This window comes from Nothobranchius furzeri, chromosome 6 (genome assembly GCF_043380555.1).
Source record: "Nothobranchius furzeri strain GRZ-AD chromosome 6, NfurGRZ-RIMD1, whole genome shotgun sequence".
NCBI classification, from domain to species: domain Eukaryota; kingdom Metazoa; phylum Chordata; class Actinopteri; order Cyprinodontiformes; family Nothobranchiidae; genus Nothobranchius; species Nothobranchius furzeri.
Genome location: NC_091746.1, coordinates 61,298,424 through 61,314,589, shown reverse-complemented (window position 1 = coordinate 61,314,589; position 16,166 = coordinate 61,298,424). Strand labels below are relative to the sequence as shown.

Here is a 16,166-nt window from a genome sequence, read left to right as displayed (position 1 = left end):
GCCCCTCCAAGATTTTAGAGCTTCTTAGCTTATAGCAGCGTGGCCTTCAACAACTTTTTTTCTTAAAGTGACAGAGCCCTGAAAGGCTCACTCTGGAAGGTACTGAAAATGTCACGAATCAAATTCCTGAAATCACTTCGAGAGGGATTTATTGCAAAGAACTTCATAAACATGTTTTGTATTGACTATAGAACTAGAGGAAAAATGTCTCCTTTAATAAACTTTAAGGATTTCATAAGTTTGATCAACTTAGTGGGATCATCTTGTATACTGTAACTGTTGAGCTGTCTAAAATTTCTAAACTTTCCATGAACTTGTCTTACTTGGCCTAAAATTACACCTATTTTAAAGTAATGTAGGTATGTTTGTCTTATTTCAAATCGTGTGATGCAATAGGATTTAGTTTTCTCTAAAATGTCTCCACAGAGTATAAAATCCACTCCCGCGCGACTACACGCACTAGACTCCCATAATGTTTCCAACCTGGCTTTTCTCTTTTTAACTTCACAAAATGAGAAGATTCCTCATTTTTCATTTTCCTCCTGTTTCCTGCAGTCTGGTGGAGTTGACGGAGGACATCTTGAAACAGCTCATGGACCTGGTGTTCACACTGGTGTGCAGTGGCGAGCTCAGCCTCGCTCGTGTGCTCCGCAAGAACATCCTTGACAAGGTGGAGCAGAAGAAGTTGCTGCGTTACACCAACTCCCTTAAGCCCCTTGCTGCCCGGGGAGTCTCTGCAAGGTACTGTAGGGGTCCCAATGAGGGCCTGTCTTTGCAGAACAAACACAGAACCGGAAAAATAAGGCATAATGTAGGAGCATCTTTACATAGTGGAAACTGTTGGAGTTAATTCATTTCATTTCATTTATTTATAAAGCCCCTTCTGTGACCAACACAGACGCCCAAGGTGCTGAACACAACACAATAAAAACATAAAACCATCAGAATAAAATATAACAATTGTAAAACCAGCATAAAATCAATTAAAAGAGGAGAGTAAAAGCAAAAAATAAAATCCAGAAAAAGATTAAGAGGCCGGGGCATCGAAACCGGGTAAAATTTGCCAATCCTGAAAAGCCTTGACAAAAAATGGGTCTTAAGGCGAGTCTTAAAAACCCCAGTGAGGGTGACTGATGCACCACCAAAGGCAACTGGTTCCAAAGTGCAGGTGCCAGCACCGAGAACGCACGGTCCCCCCGTGACCTGCACTTAGTGCGTGGAACGATCAACAGCTTCCTGTCGGCTGAGCGAAGGGCCCGCGAGGGGGCATGCCTATGCAAAAGTTTGCCAAGGTATGCTGGAGCAGTTCCGTGTAAGGCCTTGTATGCCAGTACCAAGACCTTGAATTTTGCCCTGTATTGTACAGGCAGCCAATGAAGGGATGCCAACACAGGGGTGATATGTTCCCTTTGCCTAGTGCCTGTCACAAACCTAGCGACTGAGTTTTGTACTAACTGCAAGAGTGCTACCGCACCCTGACTAAGTCCGGCATACAGTGCATTGCAGTAGTCGAGCCTTGAAAGAACAAAAGCATGTGTGACAGTCTCTAAATGTACTCTGGACAGCAGGGGCTTAATTCTGGCTAGGCGGCGTAAGTTAAAAAAACACGATCGCACAACCTGGTTGAGTTGCGCGTCGAATTTAAGGGCTGAGTTCAGTTGCACTCCCAAATTTCAGATGGTGGTCTTCATGTTGGATGCTAAAGGGCCCAGATTCACAGCATCGCATGGGCATGTAGACATGCCAGGGCTAAGTGCAATTACTTCAGTCTTAGCGTCATTCAGATGTAAAAAGTTTGTAGCCATTCAGGAGCGCACATCCTCTAAGGCATCTACAAGCTTTGATATTGACCCATCGACCCCCCGCTGAAGGGGGAGGTAGATCGGACAGTCATCAGCATAAAAATGAAAACGTATGCCGAACCGCCGAAGAAGATTCCCCAACGGTAGTAAGTAGATGGCAAAAAGAAGCGGACCCAGTACAGACCCCTGTGGCACACCCCACTTGAGGCCCGCCCAGGTTGAGGAGGTTTCACCTACACTGACACAAGAATAGGACATAAGAATATCATGTAAAAATATGTTTAAAAATCAATCTCATAGGATTTAAGTGAGAAGCATCCATTTAGGGCCATCTGGTGGACAGATAATGGTTTACATCACTTAGATGGATTTTTTTTTCTTTCTTTTTTCATTCAAAATAAAAACAAATAAAACATATAAACAATAAGAAGTACATAACAAAAAATCAAATTTGAACGAAAAGGAGCAGAATGAAGAAAAACATTTCTGCCCCTTTTCCAGAAAAAATAATCAATTTATATACAATTTCCATTTGTCAGACACACGTACAGATTCATTTTAAACTTTTTCCTGTTCTAAATTCCAGTGCGATCATGATCATTAATTTAATTTACATTTTCATAATTATTTAGTACACTCAATTTGGTACATTTTTTGAATATATTAAATGACAGGGTTTTTTTAAATTTCCCTTTTAAGGTTATTCCATAATTTAACACCTTTTACAGATATATTCCATTCCTTAATTTTAGTTCTAAATCTTGGTTTTGTAAACACATCAGTTTCTTTCAGCATGCAATTACTAGTTCTCTTTTCAAATATCCCCTGAATGTTTGTTGGCAGAATACCTAAATTGGCTTTATACATGGTTTGTAAAATTTTCTAGTCTTTTAAATCATGAAATTTCAGTAATTTATATTTAATAAACAATGGGTTCGATGGATCTCTACAGCCACTATAATTGATGATTCTCGGAGCTCTTTTCTGTAAAATAAATAAGGGTTGTGTATAGTTTTTGTATGTTGCTCCCCAGATTTCTACACAATAAGTCAAGTGTGGAGAAATCAGTGAATTGTACAATGCCAACAAACCAGAATTAGTCAGTAAAAACTTGACTCTATGTAATACTCCTAAGGATTTGGCAATTTTACCTTTTATGTAACTAATATGGGATTTCCATGTCGAGTCTTCATCAATAAGAACTCCAAGAAATTTAGTTTCTTTTACTCTTTGAATTTCAATCTCACCTATTTCCAATAATACATCACTGTTCTTTTTATTATTAAACAGTATAAAATTTGTTTTATTAAGATTCAGTGTCAATCAATTTTTATCAAACCAGTTTTTAATTTTAATCAGTTCATCATTTATCACTTTAGCCACCTCCTCAATATTGATCCCGAAAATGTAAATTAAATCAATGATCATGATCGCACTGCTCCCCGAGTAAAACAGTGTTGTATCATCTGCAAATAGAATGGTACAGAGTGTCTTAGATACATTTACCAAGTCGTTAATAAACAAAATGAACAGTTTGGTCCAAGGACCGACCCTTGTGGCACTCCACAATTATTTTCACATATTTTTGATTTATAGTCCTTTATCTGAACAAACTGTTTCCTTTTTTCTAAATAAGTTTTTACCCATTGATGAGCCAAACCTCTTATTCCATACTGATTTAATTTTCGAAGTAACCTTGAGTGATCAGTGGTGTCAAATGCTTTTTTCATATCAATGAAAACACTAACAGTCATTTTTATTGCCAATTGCTGTTGATATTTTATCCGTTAATTCCATTATTGCCATTGCTGTGGAATGTTAGATGGATTTAAAAATATCTAAAAATCTAAAAATACACAATGAACATTATAAGTAATTTCCTAATCAAACTGAAATCATATTTTGTTCCATATCAAATCCAGAGAGAATACCTGAAGTTGAATGTTTGTGTTTTAACAGACCTGGAACTCTTCATGACTTCCGCAGTCATGAGATCGCTGATCAGCTCACTCTTCTTGATGCTGAGCTGTTCTACAAAATTGAGGTACTGTTTCCCCCTCTTGCCAGCTGATTATTTTAACACCGAGCTCTGCTGAAGCTGAAGTTTCCCTCAACTCTTCTCTCGTTTAGATTCCAGAGGTTCTGCTTTGGGCGAAGGAGCAGAATGAGGAGAAGAGTCCGAACCTGACTCAGTTTACAGAGCACTTTAATAACATGAGCTATTGGTTAGAGCAAAAGTCATGATTAAACGCTTGACTCATCATCCTTTTTTTTTATTACTGGAACTTCAGAAACGCTGATGCCTTACTGCTGTTTCTCTCTCCAACAGGGTCCGATCTTTGATCATTCAGCAGGAAAAAGCCCAAGACAGAGAGAAGCTGCTTCTCAAGTTCATTAAGATAATGAAGGTAGCTTCATTTTTTTAGGAATCACTTATGTCATTTTTATTGCATTTAACAGATTTCTTTACTTTATTGCAGCACTTAAGAAAGTTGAATAATTTTAACTCCTATTTGGCAATACTGTCCGCCCTGGACTCGGCCCCCATCCGGAGATTGGAGTGGCAGAAGCAGACCTCAGAGGTGAGAGGACTTTTTGCTCCGGAGATGTCATTTTTTTCATGCTGGTTACCTTCTCTAACATTTTTTTTATTTTTTTAAGGGACTGGAGGAGTATTGCACGCTGATTGACAGCTCTTCATCCTTCAGAGCATACAGAGCTGCTCTGGCCGAGGTGGAGCCTCCATGCATCCCGTACCTGTGAGTAAATCTGTCTGGACCATTAGAGGTCCACTGCTCAAGTATGACTTGACAATAATTGATTTTGCCTGTCATTGCAGAGGTCTCATTCTGCAGGACCTGACCTTTGTGCACCTGGGAAACCCTGACCTCATTGATGGAAAGGTCAATTTCTCCAAACGCTGGCAGCAGTTCAACATTCTGGACAGTATGCGGCGCTTTCAGCAAGTGTAAGACCTTCAGAAAAACTTTAGTGGAACTTGTGCCAAACTTTGCAAAAACAATCTACTTTATAAACTTTCAATGTAAAAGAAACATCAGTTTTGTCTCTTCTCCATTCTTCAAGCTATTTTTTCTTTGTTTTCGTCATTTTTCAGGCATTATGAGCTGAAACGCAACGAAGACATAATCTCCTTCTTCAACGACTTCAGCGACCACCTAGCCGAAGAGGCCCTGTGGGAGCTCTCGCTCAAAATTAAGCCTCGGAACATCACCAGGCGCAAGACAGACCGTGAGGAGAAGACCTAGGAGCCCGCGCGGGCCTCAGACTCTGACCTCCAACTGTGCTTCATGACACTAACTCTACTTCACTACAAACTTGAGAGAAAGACTAATAGAAGCTATCCACTGAAGCAAACAGGGGACTGGTTGTGGGGAACTCTGAACAAACGACTGAAGCGTCACTGAGGTTTACAAAGAGCCCTACCACTCTGGGAGATTCTAACTGGGATTAATGTTGCTCCATCACGGAGACAGGGAGAGATTAAGAAGACTGCATGAAACCAGGGAAGACAACCCGGTGCTGATGAGGAGAGGAATCAGAGCGGACAGGGAGACACTACGGAAATGACCAAAGTCTGCTCTCTGAACTCTCTGTTAGAGTGGAGCTGTGTGCGTGTACATGTGTGTGACAATAAGCTGAACAGTCTATTACTTTTCCTCCCAATTCCCTTTTCCCCCTTATGTATGTGCCATTTTGCTGGTCATCTTCAACCTTCTCCTGGACTTATGAGTTCCCCTCAATCAGCAGTGACTTGCCGCAAATTGAGACGTGCTGCAGAATCTGCTGCAAGCATCGAAGGGGAAACCCCAACTTGATGAGAGGACGATGAACACCACGGACTGGAATTTATGAGTTTGTTTTGAAACGTGTTTGTGTAAGAATCATGTATGGTTATGACATGTATTATATACAGTGCTCCTTTTGTTCTTAAAAAGGACATTTATGCTTATGAGAAGAGCTTAGCTTCTCCCAAGTGCCATATGTATGTGCACTAAAAAAAGGCAACGCAAACACACAAAAAGAGGAATTACTAAAGATGCTGTGATCTACGTATGTCATTCTGAATTGAGTGAGGTGTCCATGTGTAGAGAAAACGTCAGGCAATCACAATCATCATCCCAAACCACGACAGTGTGTGTGGGGGGGGGGGGGGGGGGGGGGGGCTTGTGTGTTTGTCATTCCAACATGTGCTGTAGTTATTCATCCAATTCCCTTTTTGGGGATAATGTTCAACACATCACACTGTGCTCTCAAGCGCCCAATAAAACAAATGGCTTGTTTTTTTTAAAGTACCTTGTTTGCAGAACCTTCATTTCTCCAGCTAGTTATTCCATTCAGAATTTCAGTTTGACGTTGTACATGCACGATGAGCGATATGTTTAAAATAAGTTAAAGGTGCAATAAGTAAGAATTTTTACAGTGAAATAATCAGTAAATCACGCTGGAAGGTTACAGTAAAACAGATTTCCTTCTCTGGCTGGTTGTCGAGCTGAGGAGGGACGTTTCTTTTTTTCCGTTTTTTTACGACTCGAGACCATGAGGTTGGAAAGTCTGCGCCGGCATTTGTAATTTGACACCAGCCAGCAAAAACAGCAGCATTGTGGACAGAAAAAAAACAGAGTTGCCCAGAAGTTATTTCTTGCACCTCTAAGGAACCATGGCATGTTTTTTTTTTTACTCTAATTTTGGATCAAGAAGGCTAGAGGCAGCTGCACCTCCACCTGGCTCAGCCACTCACCTGCTGGTATGTTGGTGCTGAGCCGCTCGCCTCCTTGAAAAACAAAAATGCCCTCCTCTCCTTTTCATCTAATGATCGCAGTTAACAGGAAATCCTCCAGAATGCTGCAGATCTGTGTCTTTTTCTCCTGAGCGGTTAGTCTACTGTGTGTGCTTGCGTGCACACGCTCGTTAAATCGTTTTTAGACCGAGAAACTCCGACAGCGCACGCGGGGGGGGTTGACGGGGGTGCCGTCTATCACTGTCTCGTCTCAGTGCTGCTCTCTGTCCGCCAGGTGACGCCTCTTTCAAAAGCATTTTCCTAACGGGAAGTGTGGATGAAATACGTCTCCACCCATGCCTTTACTCCTACTTTCGCGGGCAATGGATCAGAGTGAACTTGTTTGAAACACAAGACTGCAGTACCTAAATTAGACCACCGGATGTCATTCTTACTTCATGCACTTTTAAGGTAGCCTGGCCAGCCAGACTCCTCTTTAATTTAGCACCCAGAAAGTCTGGGAACTCTCCTATTCAAATAACCCCACCCCTTGAGAATTCTAGCCAATCAGCGCTGAGTAGCGTACGTCACACTACAACGCCGAGTTTGTCATAAACATGGCGACTGCAGCGGAGTTCGCTGCAGCTCTTTCCTGTTCTAAATGACTTGAATGTCTTTAAAACAAGTAGAAGCGCTAAAAGCCTTTCTCCTAAAGAAAGATGTTTGCGCTGTCACCAAACACCATTTTTGACTACAGCTAAAACACTACAGCGTCACGCTGTAGTCTGCATTTCCGTCTTTTTTCTGATTGGTTATTTTTGAGCCGTCTAGTCCCGCCCCTCGTGCCTCTCTGCCTGTGAGTTACCAGACTCTCTGTAGAATTAAACAGAGGACGAGTCTGGCAGGCCAGGCTACCTTTAAGGCACAGACTCTGTATCAATCTAACTTATTGCCTCAAACATCCATAAGGACCTAATTTAATAAATTAGTACAAAATGTGACAGGAAAACACATTAAATAATATCAGTTACATAGATTGTTTACATAGAAGCACAGGTGATTTTGTTCTGTCACTAGAAAGTGCAAAAGTATTAAATGTTAAATCCTATTGACAAAAGTATTATATTATTTTTATAAAGTAAAACGGAAGACTTGTTTAAAAAGAAACCTATTAAAATACTGGTTACATCAATAGTAATAAAATAAGAGGTCGTTTTAAAACTACTGAGATTGATGACATTTCTGATCTATCCAACACACAACAGCAGCGAATCAGATTTTACATCGACACACACACACACACACACACACATCCAGACTGTCTCAGTGAGGCCGGCTACTGGGCTCCAGCAGGACCCTCTTTAAGGGAGGGTTGGTGGCTCCGTTCTGCAGGTCGCTCGGCTCAGCCGACCCCCGTTTGAAGCCCCGCCCATTCGTAGAGCCACGCTGCCATTTGCAAATGTCACCATTCAGAATATCTTGGATGTGCTGCACGATGAGGTTGATGGCCACTGGTGAGAGACGAGATGAAGAATTTACTTGAAACATTACAGAACCTCAAATTATCAGTGTGTGAAAGGATGACACTGTAGTGTAAAGCGCTTTGGAGTCCTCTGACTCTGAAATGCATTATACAAGTGGGTCATTTATCATTATTGGGATTTTATTTTCTCCTTTTAAGATTACTCACCCATATTATCAACTCCCCTTGGAATGATGACATCTGCATACTTCTTCGTCTAAAAGTAGAAAAATGTTTAGAGATGGAGAAAAGTTACGGGAATAAAGAAATGCATCCTCAGTAATGGCCGCCATGCTCACAGGCAAACAAAACTCCTCAAAAGCAGGCTTTACGAAGGTCGTGTACTGATTAAGGATCTGATCCAAGTCTCTCCCTCTGCTCATATCCCGCAGGACTGTAAAGAAGTTAGGTGAAAGTTTAGTTTGTAAAGTTTTGCACAAATGAAACAAAATATGAATTTTATTTGTTTATTATTTTGGAGACTTGAGAACCTCTGCGAGAAAGTCTGACGTCTGAATCGGTGTCCACAAACAGTTTCATGTGAAACATCTCTCGCACTTTCTGTGGGTAGAAAACAAGGATGCCCTCAAAAAGGACCACGTCTGCTGGGTAAAACGTGATCGTGTCCTCCAACCTAGGAGCACACAAAGAGCTCTCAGAACACACAGAAAGCTAGATCTAATCTCTAGATTTTGGGTTCCCTACCTGGAGTGGGTGACAAAATCGTAAGTTGGTACTTCAACCACATTCCCTTCTGCTACGTCCTTCAAGGTTTTGTACATTAATTCGTTATCAAATGCCTCTGCAAGACATAAAGGAGAAATAGATGTTCATAAATAACTCAGTAGATGCATTCTGTGTGTACACAATAAGATTAAACGACGTGATGCCAGCAGGATGCATCATAGGTTTCATTTATCCAGAACATAATAAAAGTCCTCACACATGGCAATCCTAAGAGTTAAAAACAGAGAACTGGACTTGTTTTGATGCTTGAAGACTTTCCATCTTCTTCATTCCAAACCCATAATCAGAACTGAAGAAGCCTTTTAGAAGGTCAGACATCTTTAAGTAACAAGTCCAGTTGCCTTTTTCACCTTTTTAACTCTAACAAAATAAAACCTCTAAACTATTTGGAGCATACTAAAATGGAAAATGTACTAGATCACAGCAAGTTCAGACTTTAGAAACGACAAAACAAACACAAAAGACAATAAGGACGTCTCCCGCACAGCTGCGCTAGATCATACACGAGGACATCAAACTTCAGCTCAACAGCAAATCTTGATTAGAATTGCTGGATTTCAAAAGATAAACAAGCAAATTAGCTAAACTGTGACTTAAGGAGATATGGGTAAGCTACGCCTCCACGGTGAAGTGAGAGGTTGGGAGAGGGGGCTGCAACTTGTGGCTTTGGAGCCACAAAGTTGGCTTAAAATGGTGAAAAACTAATGTTTTAAAATATAAATATAACCTAAATTAGTAGCTTTTCTGTGTTTGCATTGAATGCATTGGAATATATATATAATACATATATATTTACTCATATATACCCACTTGAATATACACATCTATCCATCTATATATATATATATATATATATATATATATATATATATATATATATATATATGCCCTCTCTCCAAGTTTGTTCTCCTGAACTTACTACCTAATAATAGAAACAAAAAAAGATTTTTCACTAAGTAAATCTTGGATTTTTAGAAATCTAGCAAAAAAGATTTCTTTTTTTTATCAACTGTTGCAGATCGCTGAGTTAAGATCATGCAGAACTTAACAGTGTTCCATCATGGCCATGGTGGGGCTCTCAGAAGCATCCCACAATAATTCAGGTCAAAATATTCAACAGAAACACTTCAGGGTAAGAAAATCCAATCACAAACCAGTCAAATTTTAAATAACCAATTCCATGTACAAGGTATTTACATCTGTATTAATCAGCAACTCTGTATTTATTTAGTTTTTTTTTCTTTTTTCTCTTCCCATTTTCATCTTCTGTTAATCCTGCATTTTAAAAACACAGAAGCTGTACATGGCTGTCTGGGTGAAGGAAACTGTCACCTGGTTTTACCTGGGTGATCAAAGTTGTACTGGCCTTTTAGCGCTTTGGCCTTCTGATCTGGGGTCAGCACTTTGTAGAAGCTGTCCTGGCTGATGATGGCCACCTTCCTCTGGCGGTGGTCCACTTTATTTTGGCCAAGAAGCTCCATGATCTTGGCACAAACTGTTGACTGACAAATAATAATGTTGTCACGATTTAAAAGTAACGTGGAACAACTGAACGAGAAACAATAAACCAATACATTTTAGTTAGAGGAGTAATCATATAATGTAATATATAAAGTTGTAAAGATGCAATCAAAGGAAAACACTAAAAATTATTTATTTTAAAAAGTTAACTACATATTTATTTGACTTGTAAAGCATGTACAGACGTATATATTCTAGGTGATTACATCAGCATCGTGTGTATTAAAGAGCATAATAAAAATCCCACCCAGGAATAATAGCTGCATTAAGTTTTTGTTGGCGATGTAAACAGCCACACAATGCTAAGCTAATTGATCTACGTTCGTAATAAGTTTGAAATGAAAAACCTTTCCGCTGGCCGTCCCTCCGCTAACCCCGATCAAAAACGGGCGATGTCTTGATTTTTCGAACTCATCGGTGACCCTAGCCGCACTCATGGTGGTCAGAAATGATGTTAAAGACCACAGAAACCTGACTAGCTAAACGGGGTGCTACCACGGCTAACGGGTATTGCAGCAACAGCGTGTTGTTCTCGCGAGAACAAAGAAGAACAAACAATAACTTTATTGACACATTTTACTTAGGCATAATTTGAAGTTGAACTTAGTACAATGTTAGATAAATTGGCTGCATGGTGGCGCAGTGGTTAGCACTGTTGCCTCGCAGCACGAAGGTCGCAGGTTCAAAACTCGCCTTTCTGCGTGGAGTTGCGTGTTCTCCCCATGCATGCGTGGGTTTCCTCCGGGTACTCCGGTTTCCCCCACACATCACATGCCCTACAGGTTATAAAAAAATAAAATAAAAAAAAACTTGTACGTCGCTTTGGATAAAAGCGTCTGCGAAATGAATAAACATAAATTACCAGCTATTCAGTTCTGGTATTGCGTATTGCAAAACATTTAAAGAAAGGTATGGTGGCCCTGTAGGGTCTAAAAACTACCGAGTCCCTAACCTTTTAGGGGTTCAGTTGAACTACTAACATCTGACTAAGGTTTTTCACTTGATTGTGAATAACTTACAAATTACAAACATTGTAATCCATCATTCCGCTTATCTAGAGTCGGGTCGCAGCAGCCTAAGCAGATCGCAGCAGCCTAAGCAGAGATGCCCAGACTTTCCTCTCCCCTGCCACTTGGGCCAACTCTTCTGGGAAATCCCAAGGCGTTTCCTGGCCAACCGAGAGACATAGTCCCCTCCAGCGTGTCCTGGGTCTTCCTTTAAGTCTTCTCCTGGTTGGACGGTTTTACTTTACTACCTGAATGCTCAATAAACCAAACCAAAGGAAATTTTTATTTTTTATTATTAAAATATTAACATCTTACAAAGTACAGTAAAAACAAATCATTATTGGTTTCCTGGGTCATTGTTTTTCTTTTCAGTGTCATCAGCTTGCTGCTTCTGGTCCGTGCTGGATTCATCCACCACAACCTCCACAGCATAGCTCTCTCCCAACCTCTTCACTGTCTCTCCTTTGGCCGCAAGGATTTCCTCAATATTTCTGAAACAGAAAGCATCACAGCATGAGCTTATTGAAAGAACAGCTGTTGACAAATCTCAGATTCTTATATCTCTGTTTAGCTTGTGCTCCCCAAACCTGCATAAGGCTTACAAGAAATCTGCCTGTTTTTACAAAAAGAATAATGAAAAAACAAATTTAAAAAATCAAGAGCCAATGTTCTAACATGTTTGCCAAAAATCTAACTCAAGCACTTTTAAAGCACATTCAAAGTGAGCGTTCCAGATAGTCCAAAGATTCTTACAAATACATGAACAGTACAAATGTGCTCATGATATTTTCACTGCTGCCTCTTTGTCTCATAAGTAAATGCTATTTTGCTGTAAGCAATTTCATTAAAAAACGTATACACTTTCAAAACCTTGAAAATACCACATTGAAATTCAAACATTTTCAAGGATTTCAAACCCTGAACCATTGATTCCCTCCTGTCTCTGTTGAACGGTGTTTGTATGTTTAGTTGTATAAAAAATAAGGAAGTCATAATTTACTCTTAGTGAAAATAAACCAAAAATCATCATATAACATAAGGATGTTCAAACGGTCAAAACTGATTTACATTTAAAATAAACACAGAATCAACTCACCAAATGAAAAAAACTTCATTCACGACAATTTATTCTACTGTTTAATTTTAAAAATACTTCAAACCGTAATACTGTCCAAGTAGTATAATAATAACCTAAAATGTATTGTTTTGCCTCAAAATAACTGGTGTAAATAAAACCTTGAATAGTAGAAAGATTAAAGGTGCATTATGTGGAAATGAAGTAAAAATGACATCCTGTGGTAAAATGTGGTTACTGCAACCATTTTAAACAACTCTGGAGCTTTTCACCGGCCGTTGTCAAATTAAAATTGTCGGCGCTGCAGCATTATCTCGCAGGAATCATGGCAACCTCACACTCACTGATGGTAAACAGTAGTTACGTCTAAGGCTGCAGCTATCGAATATTTTAGTATTAGAGTATTCTATCGAATCTTCCATCAATTAATCGAGTATTCTATTTGATGACATTTCAAGTGACACGAGATCATGGTCTGCTGCTAAAAATATGAAAATAAAAAGCAAAATTATAAAAGGCTCAATAATATATATTAAATTGGTGTTGTCTAGTTCCCTCTTTCCCAGTCGATTTTTATAGTTAATAAATATTTTATGGAACAACATTTAACTTACATTTCATTCACAATTTAGGTTTGTATTGACCTCATCCTAGTCAAAATAACATATCTAAAAATATTCACATAGAATGAGTAGTATTTCATTATTTCATTAACATGTTCAGTAGTAAGCTACTAGAAATGCTAACATTTAATTTTTACTTGTAACAATGTACTTGTGGTATATTTATTTTATTATGTACAGGTTGGCAACACAATCTAGTCTAAACTGCATTGAAAAATAAAAGTGTTAGTGAATTATATGCTGCAACGGTTTGCCACAGACGTCTGCGGTGTATGGGGCTAACTCGTAGAAACAACCAGAAGGTAGCTGCAGCGGCTCTGCCCCACACTGGTGCAGAGATTCATAAATAAATGGGATGGTGGGGATTTTCCTTCAGCTTGTGGAGTTTAGTCGTTTACAACCATCACGTTTTTTTCTGAACTACACTTGCTCGTGAGAATGCTACCCGCTTTACATGGTTTATGTCTTTGCTGGTTTCTCTATTTTCCTCCACAGCACCTAGGTCACCACGCAGTGCGCCAGTAAAATGTGTTGAGACCGTGGAGCGCACATTTAATGAAGCTTCGAATCAGTAAAAAATGAATTGAGGAATTTAATTAATCAAACCATTCAAATCATCCGATGATTCATTTCAGCCCTAGTTACATCCCTCCTTCCTTTGTTTGGAAAGGAGAAAAACTGACAGTCCTCGCAGCCAGCTGGATATGAAACATATTTCAGTATAACCTTCCTTCTAAAATGACTGAAACATTAGACTTTTTGGGCTTTTCTCACTGTAAAATTCTACCTATATTCTTACATACTGCACCTTTAAAGAATCCCACTGAATATGTCTGATATAGAGTTGTCATCTAAGACCTCTAAAGGATATCAGTAAAAACTCCAGCGTGGATGAACGAGGATGTCTGATCACCAACCTCTTCCCCTCCAGATCTGAGAACCAGCTCAGGTTGTCAGCGATGACGTGATGATTCCTGCATCCTGGACATGTCACTATCACCACACCTCTGTAGTAAGCCACCTTAGAGATCTTCTGCGTTGATCTGGTAGAGCAGACCTTCAAACATAACACGTCGTTCTTTTAAAGACTCGGATAAAAGTTTAGTCATGAAATATTAAACTGAAAAAGGTAACTAGTAAAAATAAAAAAGGACCAAAACGAAACTACTGTCTTGGTTCTGCAACCTTGCATGTGTATATCAGTTGGTAATGTGTTGACTGGATCTTTCCAACAGCATCTTCTCTGTCAGGAGGTGAAGATGAGAGTCCTCTGAAACAGCTGAGATGAGATGCAAACCTGTGAGCAGGTAAGAAGCGATATAACACCACGGAGAGCTGTCCTGTCCCGATAGAAGCACCATGTCTGGATACGTTAAACCGACGATAATTACACCGCATTAACTGGCTGACCGGAAGTCTCTTACTACAAAATGTTGTAAAAGTAAGACAACTTTTAATAAATAACATGATAGTTGGCGTTTTTACGAGAACTGAAAAGCGTTTTACAGAAAAAAGTTGCAGCTTCCTTCACGGAAAATACGGACGCGCTTTGATGACGCACACGCCGGTACTTTCAAAATAAAACTCATGTCCAAATTAAATTACATTCAAAACACAAAAGTTTCTTCTGAAACTTTTTCTTGATAAAACATTTTGATGATCATCTTTTTGTTGTTGGAAGTTATTTTCATTCCAGCAAAGACTTTTTTTTCAGTTTGCCTTTTGCAAGTCAGGGATGAGGTCATGCCCTCATGCCCCAAGTGGAGGAATTTAAGTAATTCGGGGGCTTGTTCACGAGTGAGGGTAAGATGGAGCGCACGATCGATAGGTAGACTGGTGCTGCGTCTGCAGTAATGCAGACGTTGTCTGGTCTGTCGTGAAGAGAGAGTTGAGCCAGAAGGCAAAGCTCTTGATTTACCTGTCGATATGTTCCTACCCTCACCTATGGTCACGAGCCTTGGATTGTGACCGAAAGAACGAGATCACGCATAGAAGCGGCCAAAATGAGTTTTCTCTACAGAGTGGCTGGGCTCTCCCTTGGAGACAGGGTGAGAAGCTCGGGGCTCGGAGAATATCTGCTGCTCCTCCAAAGTGAGAGGAGCCAGTTGAGGTGGCTCGGGCATCTGGTCAGGATGCCTCCTGGTGAGGTTTTCCGGGCACGTCCAACTGGGAGGAGGTCTAAAGGGAGACCCAGGACATGTTGGAGGGACTATGTCTCTCATCTGGCCAGGGAACGCCTTGGGAGAGGGAAGTCGACTTAGGCTGCTGCCCCCGCAACCCAACTCTGGATAAGCAGAAGAAAATGGATGGACCTTTTTTCAGGGTTTTAAATACGGGGGAAATAAGGGGAGCCCAGCTTCAATGAAAGGGTGATGGACTCCCCTGGAAGCCTTCAAGCTACACACCCAGGGGCAACCAGAAAAAAGAACCAGCTTCTGACTATATTACATTATCTATATATACTCTCATTTTACCAGGACTTCTTTTCAACAGAGAGGACAGAGTGCTGATTGTTGATGCGCTCCCGGCAGCTGCGTCCTGCGCACATCCACAGTAACATTCTCAAAGTGGCGCCACCAGACGGTGGCGACGGTGGCACAGGAGTTAAGTGCTCGCCCCAAAATCGGAAGGTTGCAGGTTCGAGCCCTGCTCAGTCTGTCGCTGTCGTTGTGTCCTTGGGCAAGACACTTAACCCACCTTGCCTGCTGGTGGTGATCGGAGGGTCCGGTGGCGCCAGTGCTCGGCAGCCTCGCCTCCGTCAGTGTGCCCCAGGGCAACTGTGACTACATCGTAGCTCATCCCCACCAGTGTGTGAATGTGTGTGTGAATGGGTGAATGACTGATTGTGTTGTAAAGCACCTTGGGGGGTTCCAGGACTCTAGAAGGTGCTATATCAAATACAAGCCATTTACCATTTACCATAATTAACACATTATAGTTCATGTCCACTCATATTCTCTGGTACTTTTTGTCTTTTATTTGTGCCTGATGCCTCCGCTGCCCATAGCCGGTGTGGAATGCCTACTAGCGCAGCCGCACAGTATACACTCTGCTATTTTTGCGGTCAGTAGATCCCTTTGATCTGCTTAGTTCAAAAGTAGCTCATGTTGTGAAAAAGTAGGAAGCCAGGA

At 40.5% G+C, this 16,166-nt stretch overlaps 3 protein-coding genes across 11 annotated transcripts in view; 1 reads left to right on the top strand and 2 right to left on the bottom strand.

Moving 5' to 3' along the window:
- rapgef1b (Rap guanine nucleotide exchange factor (GEF) 1b) overlaps positions 1-5,295 on the top strand; it is a 63,559-nt gene extending 58,264 nt beyond the window's left edge. For all 9 annotated transcript variants that reach the window (XM_015943023.3, XM_015943026.3, XM_015943022.3 and 6 more), the window contains 8 exons: positions 556-741; positions 3,762-3,846; positions 3,933-4,027; positions 4,132-4,210; positions 4,283-4,384; positions 4,464-4,561; positions 4,642-4,770; positions 4,918-5,295. In XM_015943023.3, the coding sequence (XP_015798509.3) occupies positions 556-741; positions 3,762-3,846; positions 3,933-4,027; positions 4,132-4,210; positions 4,283-4,384; positions 4,464-4,561; positions 4,642-4,770; positions 4,918-5,068 (925 nt within the window). In that variant the 3' untranslated portion in view covers positions 5,069-5,295. The remainder of the gene's footprint in view (positions 1-555; positions 742-3,761; positions 3,847-3,932; positions 4,028-4,131; positions 4,211-4,282; positions 4,385-4,463; positions 4,562-4,641; positions 4,771-4,917) is intronic.
- Positions 5,296-7,501: 2,206 nt separating this feature from the next.
- Positions 7,502-10,881, bottom strand: uck1 (uridine-cytidine kinase 1). The gene is made up of 7 exons (XM_015943028.3): positions 10,678-10,881; positions 10,152-10,311; positions 8,768-8,864; positions 8,554-8,696; positions 8,362-8,456; positions 8,231-8,279; positions 7,502-8,051 (listed from the first exon to the last, which is right to left on the bottom strand). The coding sequence occupies exons 1-7, from the start codon at positions 10,765-10,767 to the stop codon at positions 7,864-7,866; spliced, it is 822 nt and encodes a 273-aa protein (XP_015798514.1). The 5' UTR covers positions 10,768-10,881; the 3' UTR covers positions 7,502-7,863.
- A 731-nt stretch (positions 10,882-11,612) lies between these two features.
- dnlz (DNL-type zinc finger) lies at positions 11,613-14,583 on the bottom strand. The gene is made up of 3 exons (XM_015943020.3): positions 14,221-14,583; positions 13,953-14,092; positions 11,613-11,828 (listed from the first exon to the last, which is right to left on the bottom strand). The coding sequence occupies exons 1-3, from the start codon at positions 14,500-14,502 to the stop codon at positions 11,675-11,677; spliced, it is 576 nt and encodes a 191-aa protein (XP_015798506.1). The 5' UTR covers positions 14,503-14,583; the 3' UTR covers positions 11,613-11,674.
- Between the last annotated feature and the right edge of the window lie 1,583 nt (positions 14,584-16,166).

What these genes read in the sequence shown, in the direction of transcription:
- uck1 (XM_015943028.3), bottom strand. Translation starts at nt 10,767, where the DNA reads ATGAGTGCGGCTAGGGTCACCGATGAGTTCGAAAAATCAAGACATCGC. An exon ending in CGTCAGACTTTCTCGCAGAG is followed by an intron (nt 8,457 to 8,553) that starts GTTCTCAAGTCT and finishes ACTTCTTTACAG; the next exon opens with TCCTGCGGGATATGAGCAGA. An exon ending in AAGGGGAGTTGATAATATGG is followed by an intron (nt 8,052 to 8,230) that starts GTGAGTAATCTT and finishes GTCTCTCACCAG; the next exon opens with TGGCCATCAACCTCATCGTG.
- dnlz (XM_015943020.3), bottom strand. Translation starts at nt 14,502, where the DNA reads ATGTTATTTATTAAAAGTTGTCTTACTTTTACAACATTTTGTAGTAAG. An exon ending in AACTGATATACACATGCAAG is followed by an intron (nt 14,093 to 14,220) that starts GTTGCAGAACCA and finishes TTATGTTTGAAG; the next exon opens with GTCTGCTCTACCAGATCAAC. An exon ending in TCAGATCTGGAGGGGAAGAG is followed by an intron (nt 11,829 to 13,952) that starts GTTGGTGATCAG and finishes TTTCTGTTTCAG; the next exon opens with AAATATTGAGGAAATCCTTG.